This window comes from Staurois parvus, unplaced genomic scaffold (genome assembly GCF_062004578.1).
Source record: "Staurois parvus isolate SC_StPar_1 unplaced genomic scaffold, SC_StPar_1.0 ptg000262l, whole genome shotgun sequence".
Taxonomy (NCBI): domain Eukaryota; kingdom Metazoa; phylum Chordata; class Amphibia; order Anura; family Ranidae; genus Staurois; species Staurois parvus.
The window spans coordinates 1,615,467-1,630,672 of NW_028318058.1; the positions used below are offsets into that span (position 1 = coordinate 1,615,467).

At 42.1% G+C, this 15,206-nt stretch overlaps 1 protein-coding gene across 4 annotated transcripts in view; it reads left to right on the forward strand.

Moving 5' to 3' along the window:
• The window catches only part of FHL2 (four and a half LIM domains 2), a 107,852-nt gene that overhangs the window by 16,409 nt on the left and 76,237 nt on the right, over nt 1–15,206 (forward strand). The window contains exon 1 of one of the 4 annotated variants that reach the window (XM_089681233.1): nt 2,409–2,531. The exons of 1 other annotated variant lie outside the window; for it this stretch is intronic. In XM_089681233.1, the coding sequence (XP_089537359.1) occupies nt 2,481–2,531 (51 nt within the window). In that variant the 5' untranslated portion in view covers nt 2,409–2,480. Of the gene's footprint in view, nt 1–2,408; nt 2,532–2,577; nt 2,907–15,206 lie in introns of those variants that run through there. 2 more of the 4 variants (XM_089681232.1, XM_089681234.1) reach the window with 2 other exon arrangements.

Here is a 15,206-nt window from a genome sequence, read left to right on the forward strand (position 1 = left end):
CAATATGCACTTTTACATTGGTGGTCAGTGTTCAGTGTGTTCTCTTACATTGGTGGTTAGTGCTCAGTGTATTCTCCTGCATTGGTAGTCAGAGCTCAGCGTGCCCCCTTACCATGGTTGTTAGTGCTCTGTGCATACTCTTATATTGGTGGTCAGTGCCCAGAGTACAACCTTACATTGATGGATAGTGCTCAGTATGCACCTTTACATTGTAGGTCAGTACTCAGTGTTCACTCTTCCATTGGTGGTCAGTACTCAGTATGCACCTTTACATTGTAGGTCAGTACTCAGTGTTCACTCTTCCATTGGTGGTCAGTACTCAGTATGCACCTTTACATTGTAGGTCAGTACTCAGTGTTCACTCTTCCATTGGTGGTCAGTACTCAGTATGCATCTTTACATTGGTGGTCAGTACTCAGTGTTCACTTCCATTGGTGGTCAGTACTCAGTATGCACCTTTACATTGCTGGTCAGTACTCAGTGTGCACTCTTCCATTGCTGCTGGTCAGTACTCAGTGTGCACTCTTCCATTGGTGGTCTGTACTCAGTATGCACCTTTACATTGGTGGTCAGTACTCAGTGTTCACTCTTCCATTGGTGGTCTGTACTCAGTATGCACCTTTACATTGGTGGTCAGTACTCAGTGTTCACTCTTCCATTGGTGGTCAGTACTCAGTATGCACCTTTACATTGTTGGTCAGTACTCAGTGTGCACTCTTCCATTGGTGGTCTGTACTCAGTATGCACCTTTACATTGGTGGTCAGTGTTCACTCTTCCATTGGTGGTCAGTACTCAGTATGCACCTTTACATTGTTGGTCAGTACTCAGTGTGCACTCTTCCATTGGTGGTCAGTACTCAGTGTGCACTCTTACACTGATGGCCAGTACTCAGCGTACACTCTTACATTGGTGGTCAGTATTCAGCGTGCATTCTTACATTGGTGGTCAGTACTCAGCGTATACTCTTACATTGGTGGTCAGTACTCAACGTACACTCTTACATTGGTGGTCAGTATTCAGCGTGCATTCTTACATTGGTGGTCAGTACTCAGCGTACACTGTTACATTGGTGGTCAGTACTCATCGTGCACTCTTACATTGGAGGTCAGTACTCAGCGTGCACTCTTACATTGGAGGTCAGTACTCAGCGTACATTCTTACATTGGAGGTCAGTACTCAGGGTACACTCTTACATTGGTGGTCAGTACTCAGCGTACACTCTTACATTGGTGCTCAGTACTCAGCGTACATTCTTACATTGGTGGTCAGTACTCAGCGTACACTCTTACAGTGGTGGTCAGTGTTCAGCGTGCACTCTTACAGTGGTGGTCAGTGTTCAGCATACACTCTTACATTGGTGGTCAGTACTTAGCGTATACGTTTACAGTGCTGGTCAGTGTTCAGCGTACACTCTTACATTGGTGGTCAGTGTTCAGGGTACACTCTTACATTGGAGGTCAGTGTTCAGCGTACACTCTTACATTGGTGGTCAGTGTTCAGGGTACACTCTTACAGTGGTGGTCAGTGTTCAGCGTACACTCTTACATTGGTGGTCAGTGTTCAGCATACACTCTTACATTGGTGGTCAGTACTCAGCGTACACTCTTACATTGGTGGTCAGTACTCAGCGTACACTCTTACATTGGTGGTCAGTACTCAGCATACACTCTTACATTGGTGGGCAGTACTCAGCGTACACTCTTACAGTGGTGGTCAGTGTTCAGCATACACTCTTACATTGGTGGTCAGTGCTCAGAGTGCACCATTATATTGATGGCTAGTGCTCAGTGTGCTAGTGCTCAGTGTGGTCAGTACTTAGTGTGTTACTTAAATGGATATCAATAATTTTGTAATCTGGCGCAGGCTATTTTGAAGGGCCATACCACCAGAAAAATGTCACGATTCTGCCTGTGATCCCAAATTGCACTGCAATCGTGAAAAACGCAACAGGCGTGTTTAGGTGCCATTCATTTTCAATAACACTTCAAACACGGTGCGGTTTTGCCAAGATTGTTGGCAAAACTGCACCCAAAGAAGCTCCTGCTCCTTCTGACAAACTTACCATGATGTAGTTTGCTGCAATTGAGGGGCTATTAAAATGAGTGGCACCTAAGCACACGTTACGTTTTGCCACCATTGCAGTGCGATTTGGAATCGCGAGCAGAGCCTGCCTGCAATTCAAAATCGTGAAATGATGAAATTGTGTTTTTTTTTTATGTAATTGGGTCGATTTACTAAAACTGGAGCACTCACAATCTGATGCAGCCATCTATTGTAACCAATCAGCTTCTAACTTCAGCTTGTTCAATTAAGCTTTGACAATGAAACCTGGAAGCTGATTGGTTACCATGCAGAGCTGCACCGGATTCTGTGTGCAACGATTTGAGTACATCTAGTAAATGTGAGGTCCTCCTGATGGTCCTCCTGATTTGTGTGCATTCCCTAATAGGAATCAGTGGGCTTCTTCTGTGTCCATCAGATGGGCGCCACTGATAAGATCACCTCCTGGGCTGACTCTCCCCATGTGCAGGTATTCCTGGATAAAGGGAACGGTCTGCTTCTCGTCTTTGATGGAGTAGGATAGAGGGGAAAGGCGCTGAGGTCTGATGGCAGGACACATTCCAGGACAGACATTCATCTTTCCGATGAAAAAAAGGCACAAGCTCTGGAAGAGAGAAAGTGTGAGATGGCAGATGGGATGTAAAAGAGTGAGAGTGTGGGATGCTTCGTCTCCTTATATGGTCAAATGATATGGAGGGCTCCCAGGGCGCTGGGATCGGAGTCTGCCTGCACACACCGCCCGCCCGCCCGGGACACACAGCTGACACCACCACCGACACCACCACCGACACCAACACTGACACCGCTACACTCCGCGCCGGCTGACTGTGCCACCGCCGTCCAGGTATTGTGCCTTTGTCTGATCACATCACCAGCAGCCTTCAGGCTTTGTACTGCTGCACGTGTGTTGTGTCAATGGGCTGTGTGTGCCTGTGTGCGGGTCCAGAACTGACATGGGGGGGTATATAGTGAGGACATGTGACAGCAGACATATCTGCATCTCATACTAGTTGGTATAGTAGATTAATAACCAATGACTGGTACCGTGCTGACATTTGTTTCCAATTAATTCTAAACAATGCACTGAGCTGGATGAGAAGGGTTCATTCATAAGTGGAGGCTTTTGTTGTAGATGGAAGGATCTATTCCTTTTATTTGTATTTTAGATCTATTGCTAGTAACATGCAGCTTGCTTTGGTAAAAGGAGGTTATTGAGAAATAATGGAAGGGGTACCCCAGGAGATCAGTGTACAAAAGGGGAGGGGGGGCGGTAGAGACTCAAGAGATGGTGTGTACACTTTATACATGGCATTATCATTTCAAGACTGACTATACTTGGCATTAAGGACTGAATATGGCATCTGTCATTTAAAAACTACGCATGGCACAATATACATGGCATTGATGGTTTATAGAATATACATGGCAGTGATAGTTTATAGAATATACATGGCAGTGATAGTTTATAGAATATACATGCCATTAATAGTTTATGGAATATACTTGGCATTTTATAGAATATACAATATACATGGCATTGATAGTTTATAGAATATACATGGCATTGATAGTTTATAGAATATACATGGCAGTGATAGTTTATAGAATATACATGGCAGTGATAGTTTATAGAATATACATGGCAGTGATAGTTTATAGAATATACATGGCGTTAATAGTTTATGGAATATACATGGCATTTTATAGAATATACAATATACATGACATTTATAGTTTATAGAATATACATGGCATTTTATAGAATATACAATATACATGGCATTGATAGTTTATGGAATATACATGGCATTGATAGTTTATGGAATATACATGGCATTTTATAGAATATACAATATACATGGCATTTATAGTTTATACAATATACCTGGCATTTTATAGAATATTATTATTATTATACAGGATTTACATAGCGCCAACTGTTTGCTCAGTGCTTTACAATATAACGGGAGACAATACAGCAACAATACAGTTCAATACAAGAGGGATAGGAGGGACCTGCTCCAGGGAGCTTACAATCTAATGTAGCTGGCATTTATAGTTTATAGAATATGCATGGCATTTATAGTTTATAGGTGGCATTTATTGCTTGCATTTATACTTTAAGGACTAGAGATGGCATTGTTTAAAGACTATAGGTGGCATTTATCATACTGTAGTGGATATAATATGCTGTAGATGGCATTTATACGTTAAGGACTATACATGTCTTTTATAGTTTATAGAATATATATGACATTTATAATTTATACAATATACATGGCATATTTAGTTTATAGAATATACATGGCATTTATAGTTTATAGAATGTACATGGCATTTATAGTTTATACAATATACATGGCATTTATAGTTTATAGAATGTACATGGCATTTATAGTTTATAGAACATACATGGCATTTATAGTTTATACAATATACATGGCATGTTTAGTTTATACAGTATACATTTCATATTTAGTTTATACAATGTACATGGCATTTATAGTTTATAGAACATACATGGCATTTATAGTTTATAGAATGTACATGGCATTTATAGTTTATAGAACATACATGGCATTTATAGTTTATACAATGTACATGGCATTTATAGTTTATAGAACATACATGGCATTTATAGTTTATACAGTGTACATGGCATTTATAGTTTATAGAATGTACATGGCATTTATAGTTTATAGAATGTACATGGCATTTATAGTTTATAGAACATACATGGCATTGTTAGTTTATACAGTATATATGGCATTTATAGTTTATAGAACATACATGGCATTGTTAGTTTATACAGTATATATGGCATTTATAGTTTATAGAATATGCATGGCAGGTATAGTTTATACAATATACATGGCATGTATAGTTTTTCCAATATGCATGGCATTTATAGTTTATAGAATATGCATGGCAGGTATAGTTTATACAATATACATGGCATGTATAGTTTTTCCAATATTCATGGCATTTATAGTTTATACAGTGTACGTGGCATTTATACCTTAAAGACAATACAGGCATTTTTTATGTGCAGCCAGATAGCATTAAATAACCATTAACCTAAAAAAATTGTTTATAGTTTATGGAATATACATGGCATTTATACCTTAGGAGCTATACATGGCGTTTATACCCCAAGGAATATACAGAGTTTTTTTTTACTTTCAAGCGTATCTAAACCACAAAGCAAAAATGCAGCTCATCAATTCTTAAATGTGATGGCTGCATTTGTTTTCTTTTTTTAGACTTTTTACTGTATTTAATAAACCAAGCTGTCCAGCGAAAGTGGCAGGTAGAGGGTTAAGACTAACCATTTCACACTGGCAGCTAACTGCCATCAGTAATTGTTGTGTCAGGGAAGATGTTTATTTTGTCTGCCATCACATGTACTTATTTACAACTTCTATGCTGAATTGCTTTGGCTTCCTTAAAGCAAAACTCAAACACAAAAATGAAATATATTGGTGAAAATAAAGGAAAATAGCCTAAAACAGTATACTAGTGCAGCTAGGATGCAATATATTACATTTTTGGTGGGTCAAATACACTGTAAAGACTATAGATAACATTTATGAATGAACACAGTGAATGATAAGTATTTATCAGTCACTGTTTTCATTCATAACTTACACATAGTAAACTGTGCTTTGTTGCATTTTGTGGTGGGACTGAGCTGGAATAACTGCCTAATGAAGTAGTCCCACTGTATCCGGTGTGAACCAATCCTAAGCCCCCGGTCACATCGGGTGCGATTTGGCATGCGATTTGCAAATCGTATCCCAAGTCGCACCCTATTGTCCACTATTAGAGAGGTCATATAGGTGCAGTTCCGACTTGGTCAGAGCTGCACCGATTTCTAAAGTAGTGCATGCACAACTTTTGTTGCGATTTGCATAGACATCTGTGTCAGATGTCTTGCAAATTGCAAGGAAATCGGCAGATCACCCGATTTTAAAATCGTGTGGCTTCACTATGAATCGCACAATTTCAAAATTGGCTTGGATGTGACCGGGGTGTAATACAGAGAATGCATCAAGGTAACAAACACCTTAAGACTTTAGAACCACTTTAAGTAGTGGATGTGTATGGATTTTGTTTTGGAGAATAAGGATATTTTTTAGTGTCACTTTGAGGACTAAACATGGCATTTATCATTAAAAACTGTACATGGCATTTATAGTTCATAGAATATAGATGGTATAAATGACTTATGGACACATCTCTCTGTTTTTTTAATTTCTGTTGACTGAATCTTGGATTTTGTGCTTGTATGCATGCCTGACAACATCAGGGCATGCTCCTAATGAGATGACAGATGGTGTCCTGGGGTATTTCCTCCCAGATCTGGACCAGGGCATCACTGAGCTCCTGGACAGTCTGAGATGCAACCTGGCAGTGTTGGATGGACCAAAACATGATATCCCAGAGGTGTTCTATTGGATTTAGGTCAGGTGAGCATGGGGGCAATTCAATGGTATCAATTCCTTCATCTTCCAGGAACTGCCTGCTTACTCTCGCCACATGAGACCGGGCATTGTTGTGCACCAGGAGGAACCCATGACCCACTGCACCAGCGAAGGGTCTGACAATGGGTCCAAGGATTTCATCCCAATACCTAATGGCAGTCAGGGTGCCATTGTCTATCCTGTAGAGGTCTGTGCATCCCTCCATGGATATGCCTCCCCAGACCATCACTGACCCACCACCAAAACGGTCATGCTGAACGATGTTACAGGCAGCATAATGTTCTCCATGGCTTCTCCAGACCCTTCCATGTCTGTCACATGTGCTCAGGGTGAACCTGCTCTCATTTGTGAAAAGCACAGGGCGCCAGCGGCGGACCTGCCAATTCTGGTGTTCAATGGCAAATGCCAATCGGGCTCTATGGTGCCGGGCAGAAAGGACAGGGCCTACTAGAGGACATTGGGCCCTCAGACCACCCTCATGAAGTCTGTTTCTGATTTTTTTGGTCAGAGACATTCACACCAGTGGCCTGCTGGAGGTCATTTTGTAGGGCTCTGGCATTGCTCATCCTCTTCTTTCTTGCACAAAGGAGCAGATACCGATCCTGCTGTTGGGTTAAGGACCTTCTACGGCTCTATCCAGCTCTCCTAGAGTAACTGCCTGTCTCCTGGAATCTCCTCCATGCTCTTGAGACTGTGCTGGGAGACACAGCAAACTTGGCAATGGAACGTATTGATGTGCCATCTTGGAGGAGTTGGATTGCCTGTGCAATCTCTGTAGGGTCCAGGTATTGCCTCATGCTACCAGTAGTGACACTGACCCTAGCCAAATGCAAAACTAATGAAAAACAATCAGAAAGGTTGGGTAGGGAAAAAACTGTCAGTGGTCTGCGCCTGTAATACCATTCCTGTTTTGGGGGTCATCTCATTGTTGCCCATCTAGTGCACCTGTTAATTTCATTAACACCAAAGCAGCTGTAACTGATTAACATCCCCCTCTGCTACTTAACTGACTAGATCAATATCCCAGGAGTTTAACTGACTTGATGCTATACTCTGATTAAAAAGTGTTCCTCAAATTGTTTATATATATATATATATATATATATATATATATATATATATATATATACACACACACACTGCACTATACTATATAAAGCATGCACTACTTGAAAAAAAATAAAAGCGTCACATCAAATCACATGATACTGCAGTGGTGCTTGCAAACACACTGCATTTGAGATCTGTGTTTGGGGTGCTGATAATGATGTAATGGCATTTGCAGCAGTTTGCAAGGGCAGTGCTAGGGTAAAAATGCTTACGAAGCTCGCCTTTGCAGCACCATGTGTTAGTGTGAACTGGCCCATATTCCAGATGATTCCATTCATTCACGCCCATGTCATTCTAATACCTTTTCTAAATATGGGATGCTCATTAGACATTACATAACAAAGTAACAAGTTTTATGTTTTTGGTGGAGGATTCATTACAAATGTAAATAACTGAATGACTAAACAAACACCGACAGGAAGGACAACAATCAGGTCAGTGCTCTATTTCAGAAAATGGAGCCAACCAGCCATCAATAATGGTTGTAACAGGGAAGAAAGTACTTTGTTTTGTCTGACATCTCATTCACTTATTTACAACCTGCAAATTCTATGCTGCAATGTTTTTGGCTTCCTTAAAGCAGTATTAAACTCAAAACCAAAAATGAAATAGATTGCAGTTTACCAATTCTTAGATGTGGTGGCTGCATTAGTTTTCTTTTTTCCCTTATTTTCACTGCCAGGCAGTAAGTCTGTTGTTTTTCAGCTTCTTATACAAAACCAAGCTGTCCCGAAAAAGTAGCAGTTACAAGGTTGAGACAAACCATGGAAACTGTCAGGATGCTTACAGTGCTCAGCTGTTATTCATTTATGTAAAACATTTATTCCAAAAGGAAAAACTGTTTCTGTAACAGATTAAAGCATTGTAGCTGGAGTTTGCTTTAATGTGTTGTCACTTATGTAAAATCCATCTAAATCTACTAGTCCATTTTATATTACCCTATCCAGAAAGTTCTGCTGACCAAGGGTGTCTCCATTGTTCTTTCATAGATAGGGAAGCCACCCTAAGACAGGAAGTATGTTACTGTCAGGATCACCTGGTGACAATAAAATTAAAAAAAGCAAAAAAAAAAAAAAGAACTCTGCTGTCCATTGGTCCAAGGGTGGCTCCTCCACTCTAAGGCAGGCCATACATGGGTCGAATTCTGAATGAATTTTCTTTAGAAAATCGGAAGTTTTGTGCATTTTGTAATCCGATGGTGCCACCATTGATTTCGAAATTCGACCAACCAATCAAGTATTTTGGTGGCTGGGAATCTTCTTTTCTTTCCAGGTCAAAGCTCATGTTCATTTCCTTTTCGATTATATTTCTTGCACGATTCTCCCATCAATGATTAGAAATTAGAAATTCTTAGTTATGATTTTCAAAGGAAAATTCTTTCAGAATTCGACTTGTGTATGGCCTTCATCTGGAAGTTTTATTAGATGGATCACCAGGTGAAAATAAAGGGAAAAAGGAAAACTAATTCAGCCAACACAACTAAGGATTGGCAAGCGGCAATACATAACATATTTGCTTTTTGGTTTAGATATACCGTAGTGTGTCTCTTACCCAAATAACTACTCAAATCTACAATTCAGCCTCCTATGATTTCTATTTTATATTAAATGTAATCTGTTATGAGACAAATATAAAAAAAAGTTAAAGCTTACATTTCTTTCTGGAAATATCATTTCTATGGCTGTAATACTGTTTCTCTGGCTTCAATGCTTTCTTGGTGTTTGGTTCAGTACAGGTAGGTGGACCAATACCTTTTGGCTTTGTTGCTTCCTTGATCAGTCCCTCAGAAGTATAAAAGTAGAATTAAAAGCAAAACTTTATTTTAGCTTTGGCAAGAGTTGAAAGGCATTAGAACACCTGTCAGGTTTTTATTTCTTTTGGAAATTTCTATTTATTAGACATTTTTCAAAAAATATATAAATTACAACAGAAAACAAGCTATGGCTACAGCCAACAAGCTAGGTAGTCATTCAATTACACAACAAAAACAATAAATACAAAATACAAAAGAGAGGAAAAAACATGCCCGTGTTGTACAGGGAACATCAGTATACACATACATTCAGGAGAAATAAGACACCCCCCTACCCAAAAACACATACATCCTACAGGTTACAAAGAAACTCTCTCCACACCATTTCAATAGATAAAGGGATTGTCACATAGTCCAGGAACAGGAATTCACTGGCCAACAAGACCGCTAAGCAATGTACATGAACAATCCAATATAATTATTATGTGCACCAAAGTGTAGTACTCAATCTGCCACTGAAAGCGGGGAAGCAACCCAGCTGCCCCTAACTTTATTAAATTTATGGGGTACCCGTCTATTAGCCTAAGTGGCCTTATATAATGGGAGGGGCTTATTTATAAGAGTTTTCCAACTTCAACAGTTGGAGTCTCAGGTTTCTTCCAGGACAGTGCAATGAGTTTATGTACATAATAGAAAGGAGAGTGAGAAAAGTATGAATAACCTTAGTGGGGGCCAAGTCATCCACCAAACTCAGGAGACAATGTCGCACAGACAGATTAAGGGGAATCCTAGTGACCGACTGGACACACTGAATTACTCCAGACCCGTATCACTGTATGGCAGGGCAGTCCCAGAAAACATGCATAAAATCGGCCACAGGTACAGAGCAACGCCAGCAGGAGGATGAGTCGTTACCAAATATTTTAACTAGCCTAGCAGGAGTCAGATAAATACAGTGAACAAATTGATAATGGATAAGCTGATCCCAAGCAGAAATGAGTCTGACAAAGGGAGCACCCCAAATAGCCTCCCAATCTTCTGTATCAAGATCGAGAACCACTGCCTCCCAGCTGGTCATACATTTAGTGAGTAAGCTATGAGTGGGAGGAAACAGGGATTTATATACAGTAGACAAGGGTTTGAGTAGATCTTCATCTTGCAGCATGGGTTCTAAGGCTGAAAGGCAACTGGGGCCCTTCCAAACTATGATTAATATGCATGTCTGAGTTGTAGGAACCTAAAGAAATGCTTATTTGGTAGACGGTATATAGCTTTCAACGCATCAAAAGATCGCAGGACTCCATTGTGTACTATATCCCCAATGGTCTTGATCCCATAGCGTGTTCACACTATCAGATCCTAATAAGTAAGAAAATGGGCTAAACAGGGATTTTTCCAGAGAGTAGCATGAGGAGAGTGAGGGAGAGATTCCCCAGGGTTCCTCCTATATGCGCTGTCATCTAGGCCCATAGCACCGATCTCATAGACACAGTCTAGGGGTGAGGGGATTTGCAACCTTGATGAATCAAGTGTGTTAAGGCTTCATAGGAACCCTCTCTGACTGCCTCCATCATCAAGAGGTTTCGTGAGCCATCTATGTGCAAACACCAACTGCCCAGCTAGGACATATTTATGGAAATCCGGGACTGCCATTCCCCCCTCCTTCCATGGCTGCTGCAACACCGCCAGCCTGAGCCTAGGTGGGCCCCCCTGCCAAATAAAGCCAGAGATCAGGCTATGTATAGACTGAAAAATGGATTTAGGGATCTAAACTGATGAGTTATGTATGACATAAAGCAAGACAGGGAGAAATTTCATTTTGAGCAGATTAATTTTCCTTATCATGGAAAGAGGGAGATTCCTCCAGGTATTGAATTTATGTTTCAGTAGAGAAACTATAGACATGACATTCAGCCTAACAAAATCAGAAACTGACCTAGTAATATGTAGCCCCAAGTATTTAACCTGAGTCACCCACCGGAGGGCCGAAGTAGCTTCCGGAGGCTGACAGAGGTCCTTACCCAATGGGAGGACCTGAGACTTGTGCCAATTCACCTTCAGGCCAGAAAAAGAGGCTGCATAGTCTAAAATGTCCAAGGCAACGCGTAAGGAGACTATAGGATCCTCTAGAAAAAGCACAACATCATCAGCATATAATGCTGTCTTTTCAAGCAAACTGCTCACCTGAATGCCCCACACCAAGGGGGAACTTCTCAGGGCCAGTGCAATAGGTTCCATCATCAGGGCAAAAAGACCGGGTGACAATGGGCAACCCTGTCTCATGCTTCTGCCGACAGAAAAGGGAGCTGATATTCTACCTCCTGACTTAATGGCTGGTACTGGATGGTCATAAAGCAAGCCAATCCATCTGAGAAACACCTCCCCAAAACCTATAAGGGCCAAGACCTCCTTCATATAACCGCAGTCCACAGAATCAAATGCTTTCTCTAAGTCTAGAAAGACCAGGGCATGCATATCCAGGCCCTCAGGATGTCACTCAGTGTGTGTAAAAACCCTTCTCAAGTTGATATCAGTCGCTTTGAGTGGCATAAAGTCGGTTTGAGCAGAGGACACCAATAAATGTAATACTGTGGATAATCTGATAGTTAGGATTTTAGTGAGTATTTTGAAATCCGTATTCAAAAGGGCTGTGGGCCTGTAAGAAGCACATTGCAGGGGATCCTTATCAGGTTTGGCCAATAGGACCACATGAGCCCCATAAAAGGACTGTGGCAGAGATTTATTGCGCAAACAGTCCTCATAGAGGCGGTGGAGCCTGGGGGATAAATCATCCATGTAATGCTTGTACCATTTTATTGAAGGCCATCAGGGCCTGGTGATTTACAATTAGGAAAGGAGGCAATAGCATTGGATATTGCCTCAACTGAGAACGGAGCATCCAGACAGGTCTGAGCTTCTTTTGTGAGAGTGGGGAGGTCTACCAGGAAAGTATTCAGGACAGCTGCATCATACACTGGTATAGGGGAGTACAAGTTACTATAATAGTCTACAAATGCCTAAAGGACTCCCTCAGCCGAGGTTTGAAGCGTACCATTTGGCGAGTAAACACATGGTATAACAGTAGGAGCATAGACATCAGCTGTCAACAGGGCTAACAATTTACCATTTTTATCCCCTTTTTCAAAGAGATGTTCAACAGTCCCTTGAACAATACATTGTGTCAAATTCTGGTACTGTATTGATACATCTCTCCTAGCCTGGTGGAGCTCCACCAAAGTGGCTGGGGATGGGTTAGCAGTATGGAGTTGAGCAGAAGAAACCTCCTTGTCCAACAATGCTTTGAGTGTACCATTATGACTTACTCTCTCTGAGATATATTCACCTCGTGTGACTGCCTTAAAGGCATCCCATACATTCTGCGAGTTGGAGGAGTCCTTATTGACAGGCCAATAGAACACCAATTGGGCTGTAACCACAGGCTGTACCATGGGCTCCACCACCCAACCAGGATCACAAACCCCTGGTCACAGGTAAGTGTAATACAACCAGAAGAGGGGTATGATCAGATATACCAGCAGTCAGATAGGAGGCCTCAGCAACCCAGGGCAAAAGAGCTGCATTGGCAAAGGCCAGATCAATTCTGGAGGTGGAATGAGATACCACTGACAGAAAAGAAAATTGTCTGACAGCGGGATGTTTCCACTGCCAGAGCTCAGTAAGCCCTGCCGTGTCTGCCCATGCAGCAAGATCTAAATTTAGCTCTCTAGAGGGATTAGACGTATCCAGCGTGTAGTCAAGGATATTATTGAAATCGCCCATGATGAGGAGCTTGGTAGGTAATAGGGGAGCAAGTTTCTCCAAAAGAGTATACAGAACAGCGTCCCGAAAGGGAGGGGGGACTTAAACATTATCCACTGCTACCTTATGAGAGGCGATCTCCAAGACCACTGCCACATAGCGCCCTTCTGGGTCTGAGATTACATTGTGTACCACACAGCTCAAAGATTTATGCAATAGTATAGAGACCCCCATGGCATAAGTAGAAAATGTGGCATGAAAGGTTCTCTGTATCCAGTTCCGCTTCAGAGAGAGGATTTTGTTGCTCATCAGGTGGGTTTCTTTCAGGAGGACCAAGTGTGGATTGTGGGTCTTCAAGTATTGTAAGATGAGAGATCTTTTAAATCTTGAGTTCAACCCCCGGACATCTCAGGAGATAACATGAAGATCAGTTGCCATAATCCAGGGGGCAGGAAAAGGATAGAGGGGGTGGTGAGAGAAGTGACTCACGCAACACTGGACGCCCCACTAACTCCACAGGCATAGTACTCATAAGAGATTTCCTCTCAAACAAAAATGAAAAAACAAAACAAAACTAAAGACCCCAAAAAGTAAAAAAATAACATCCCTGTTTCTCCAGCCAACAATTCAACTTGGCCAGGAAACTTTATTGCCCTAAACATGTGAAACATTGGAGCAAATTGGTCCTACATCCCTTCCCTCTCCAGTGGAATGTAGGACCAACCTCATTGCTTCTGTGTGTGAACTGAGGCCGCATAGCAAAATGAGAGTGGGAATAAAAAGGAGAACATCTCACTGACCACATCCTTGGAAAAAGGAATGTATTAGGCACACTTGTAGACTTTCAGTCAGGAAAGGGAGTCCAACCAGTCCACCACAGAAGCAGGGGTATCAAAATAGTGATTGGTGACCTTATATTGAACATACAGTATTGAAGACCCCGTTCCCTGAGCCTCTTCCGGACATCAACAAAGGATCTGCAACGTTTTTGCAGCTCAGGTGAAAAATCAGGAAAAAAGTGCAGATCAACATTTTCAAACCCAGGGGTCCTGGATCCCCTTGAGACTCTATGTTCTCTAACTGGTAGGCCGGGGAAACCAATTGCAAATTTAACACTTGCCTAAAAAAGCCCTTAACAAAAACAGCAGGATTTTCCCCTTCAGCACCCTCAGGCAGGCCCACTAGTCGTACATTATTCCAGCGCAATCTGTTTTCGGCATCCTCAGAGCGGGCCATAAGGAGAGTAACAGTACGCTGTAAGTCTGACAGGGTGCGGGCCTGAGAGGATGTGAAATCTTCAACTCAGAAATACGGGTTTCCATAGTGCCCAGGCGGCCCCTAATCTTGTCCAGGTCTTTCCTGATAAGCTCACATTCTAGTGCCAAAGAGTCTATCTTGAACACGAGGGACGATTTACTTGCCTCTATGGCTGCCAGGATAGTAGAAGTAGCGGAATTCCCAGGTAGAGCCTCCACAGGAGAGTGGGACACATCCCTGGACTCAGAATCCCCATCCATCATATCCCTCCAGGCAGTCTGCACCACCACTGAGTGTTCGGCCAGCAGACGTGTAGGCAAGATGGCTGTGCCACGTGTAGTAGGAGGGGATCTCCGAGCCCCAGTACAGGGGTATTTTTTTGCCGGTGTCTTCCTGGACGGCACGAGCAAAGAGGGCTCAGGGCCCCAGGCAGAGTGGAGTGGTCGGCTGAGCAGGATGACGGCTAGGCGCTCCCCCTAGACAGGATAAACAAGCAGGATAGTCGTTTTTCAGGAAAACACATCCACGCTGGTTCACATCCCAGCCACGCCTTCACCTGTCAGGTTTTTATTGCTGTCTGTTTCTCCAGAGCTGCTGTTAGAAACCACAGGGCCACATACAGCCAATCTAACAGGCCCCTTCCCCCACACACAGTTTACTATGCTTTAGTTATGAACGAACACAGTGAGTGATTGGTACTGATAACTCATTGTGTTTATTTAGGCAAGAAAAGGGCTGGTAAATGTGACATATTTACCGGATCCTTCCCCCACTCCATCCT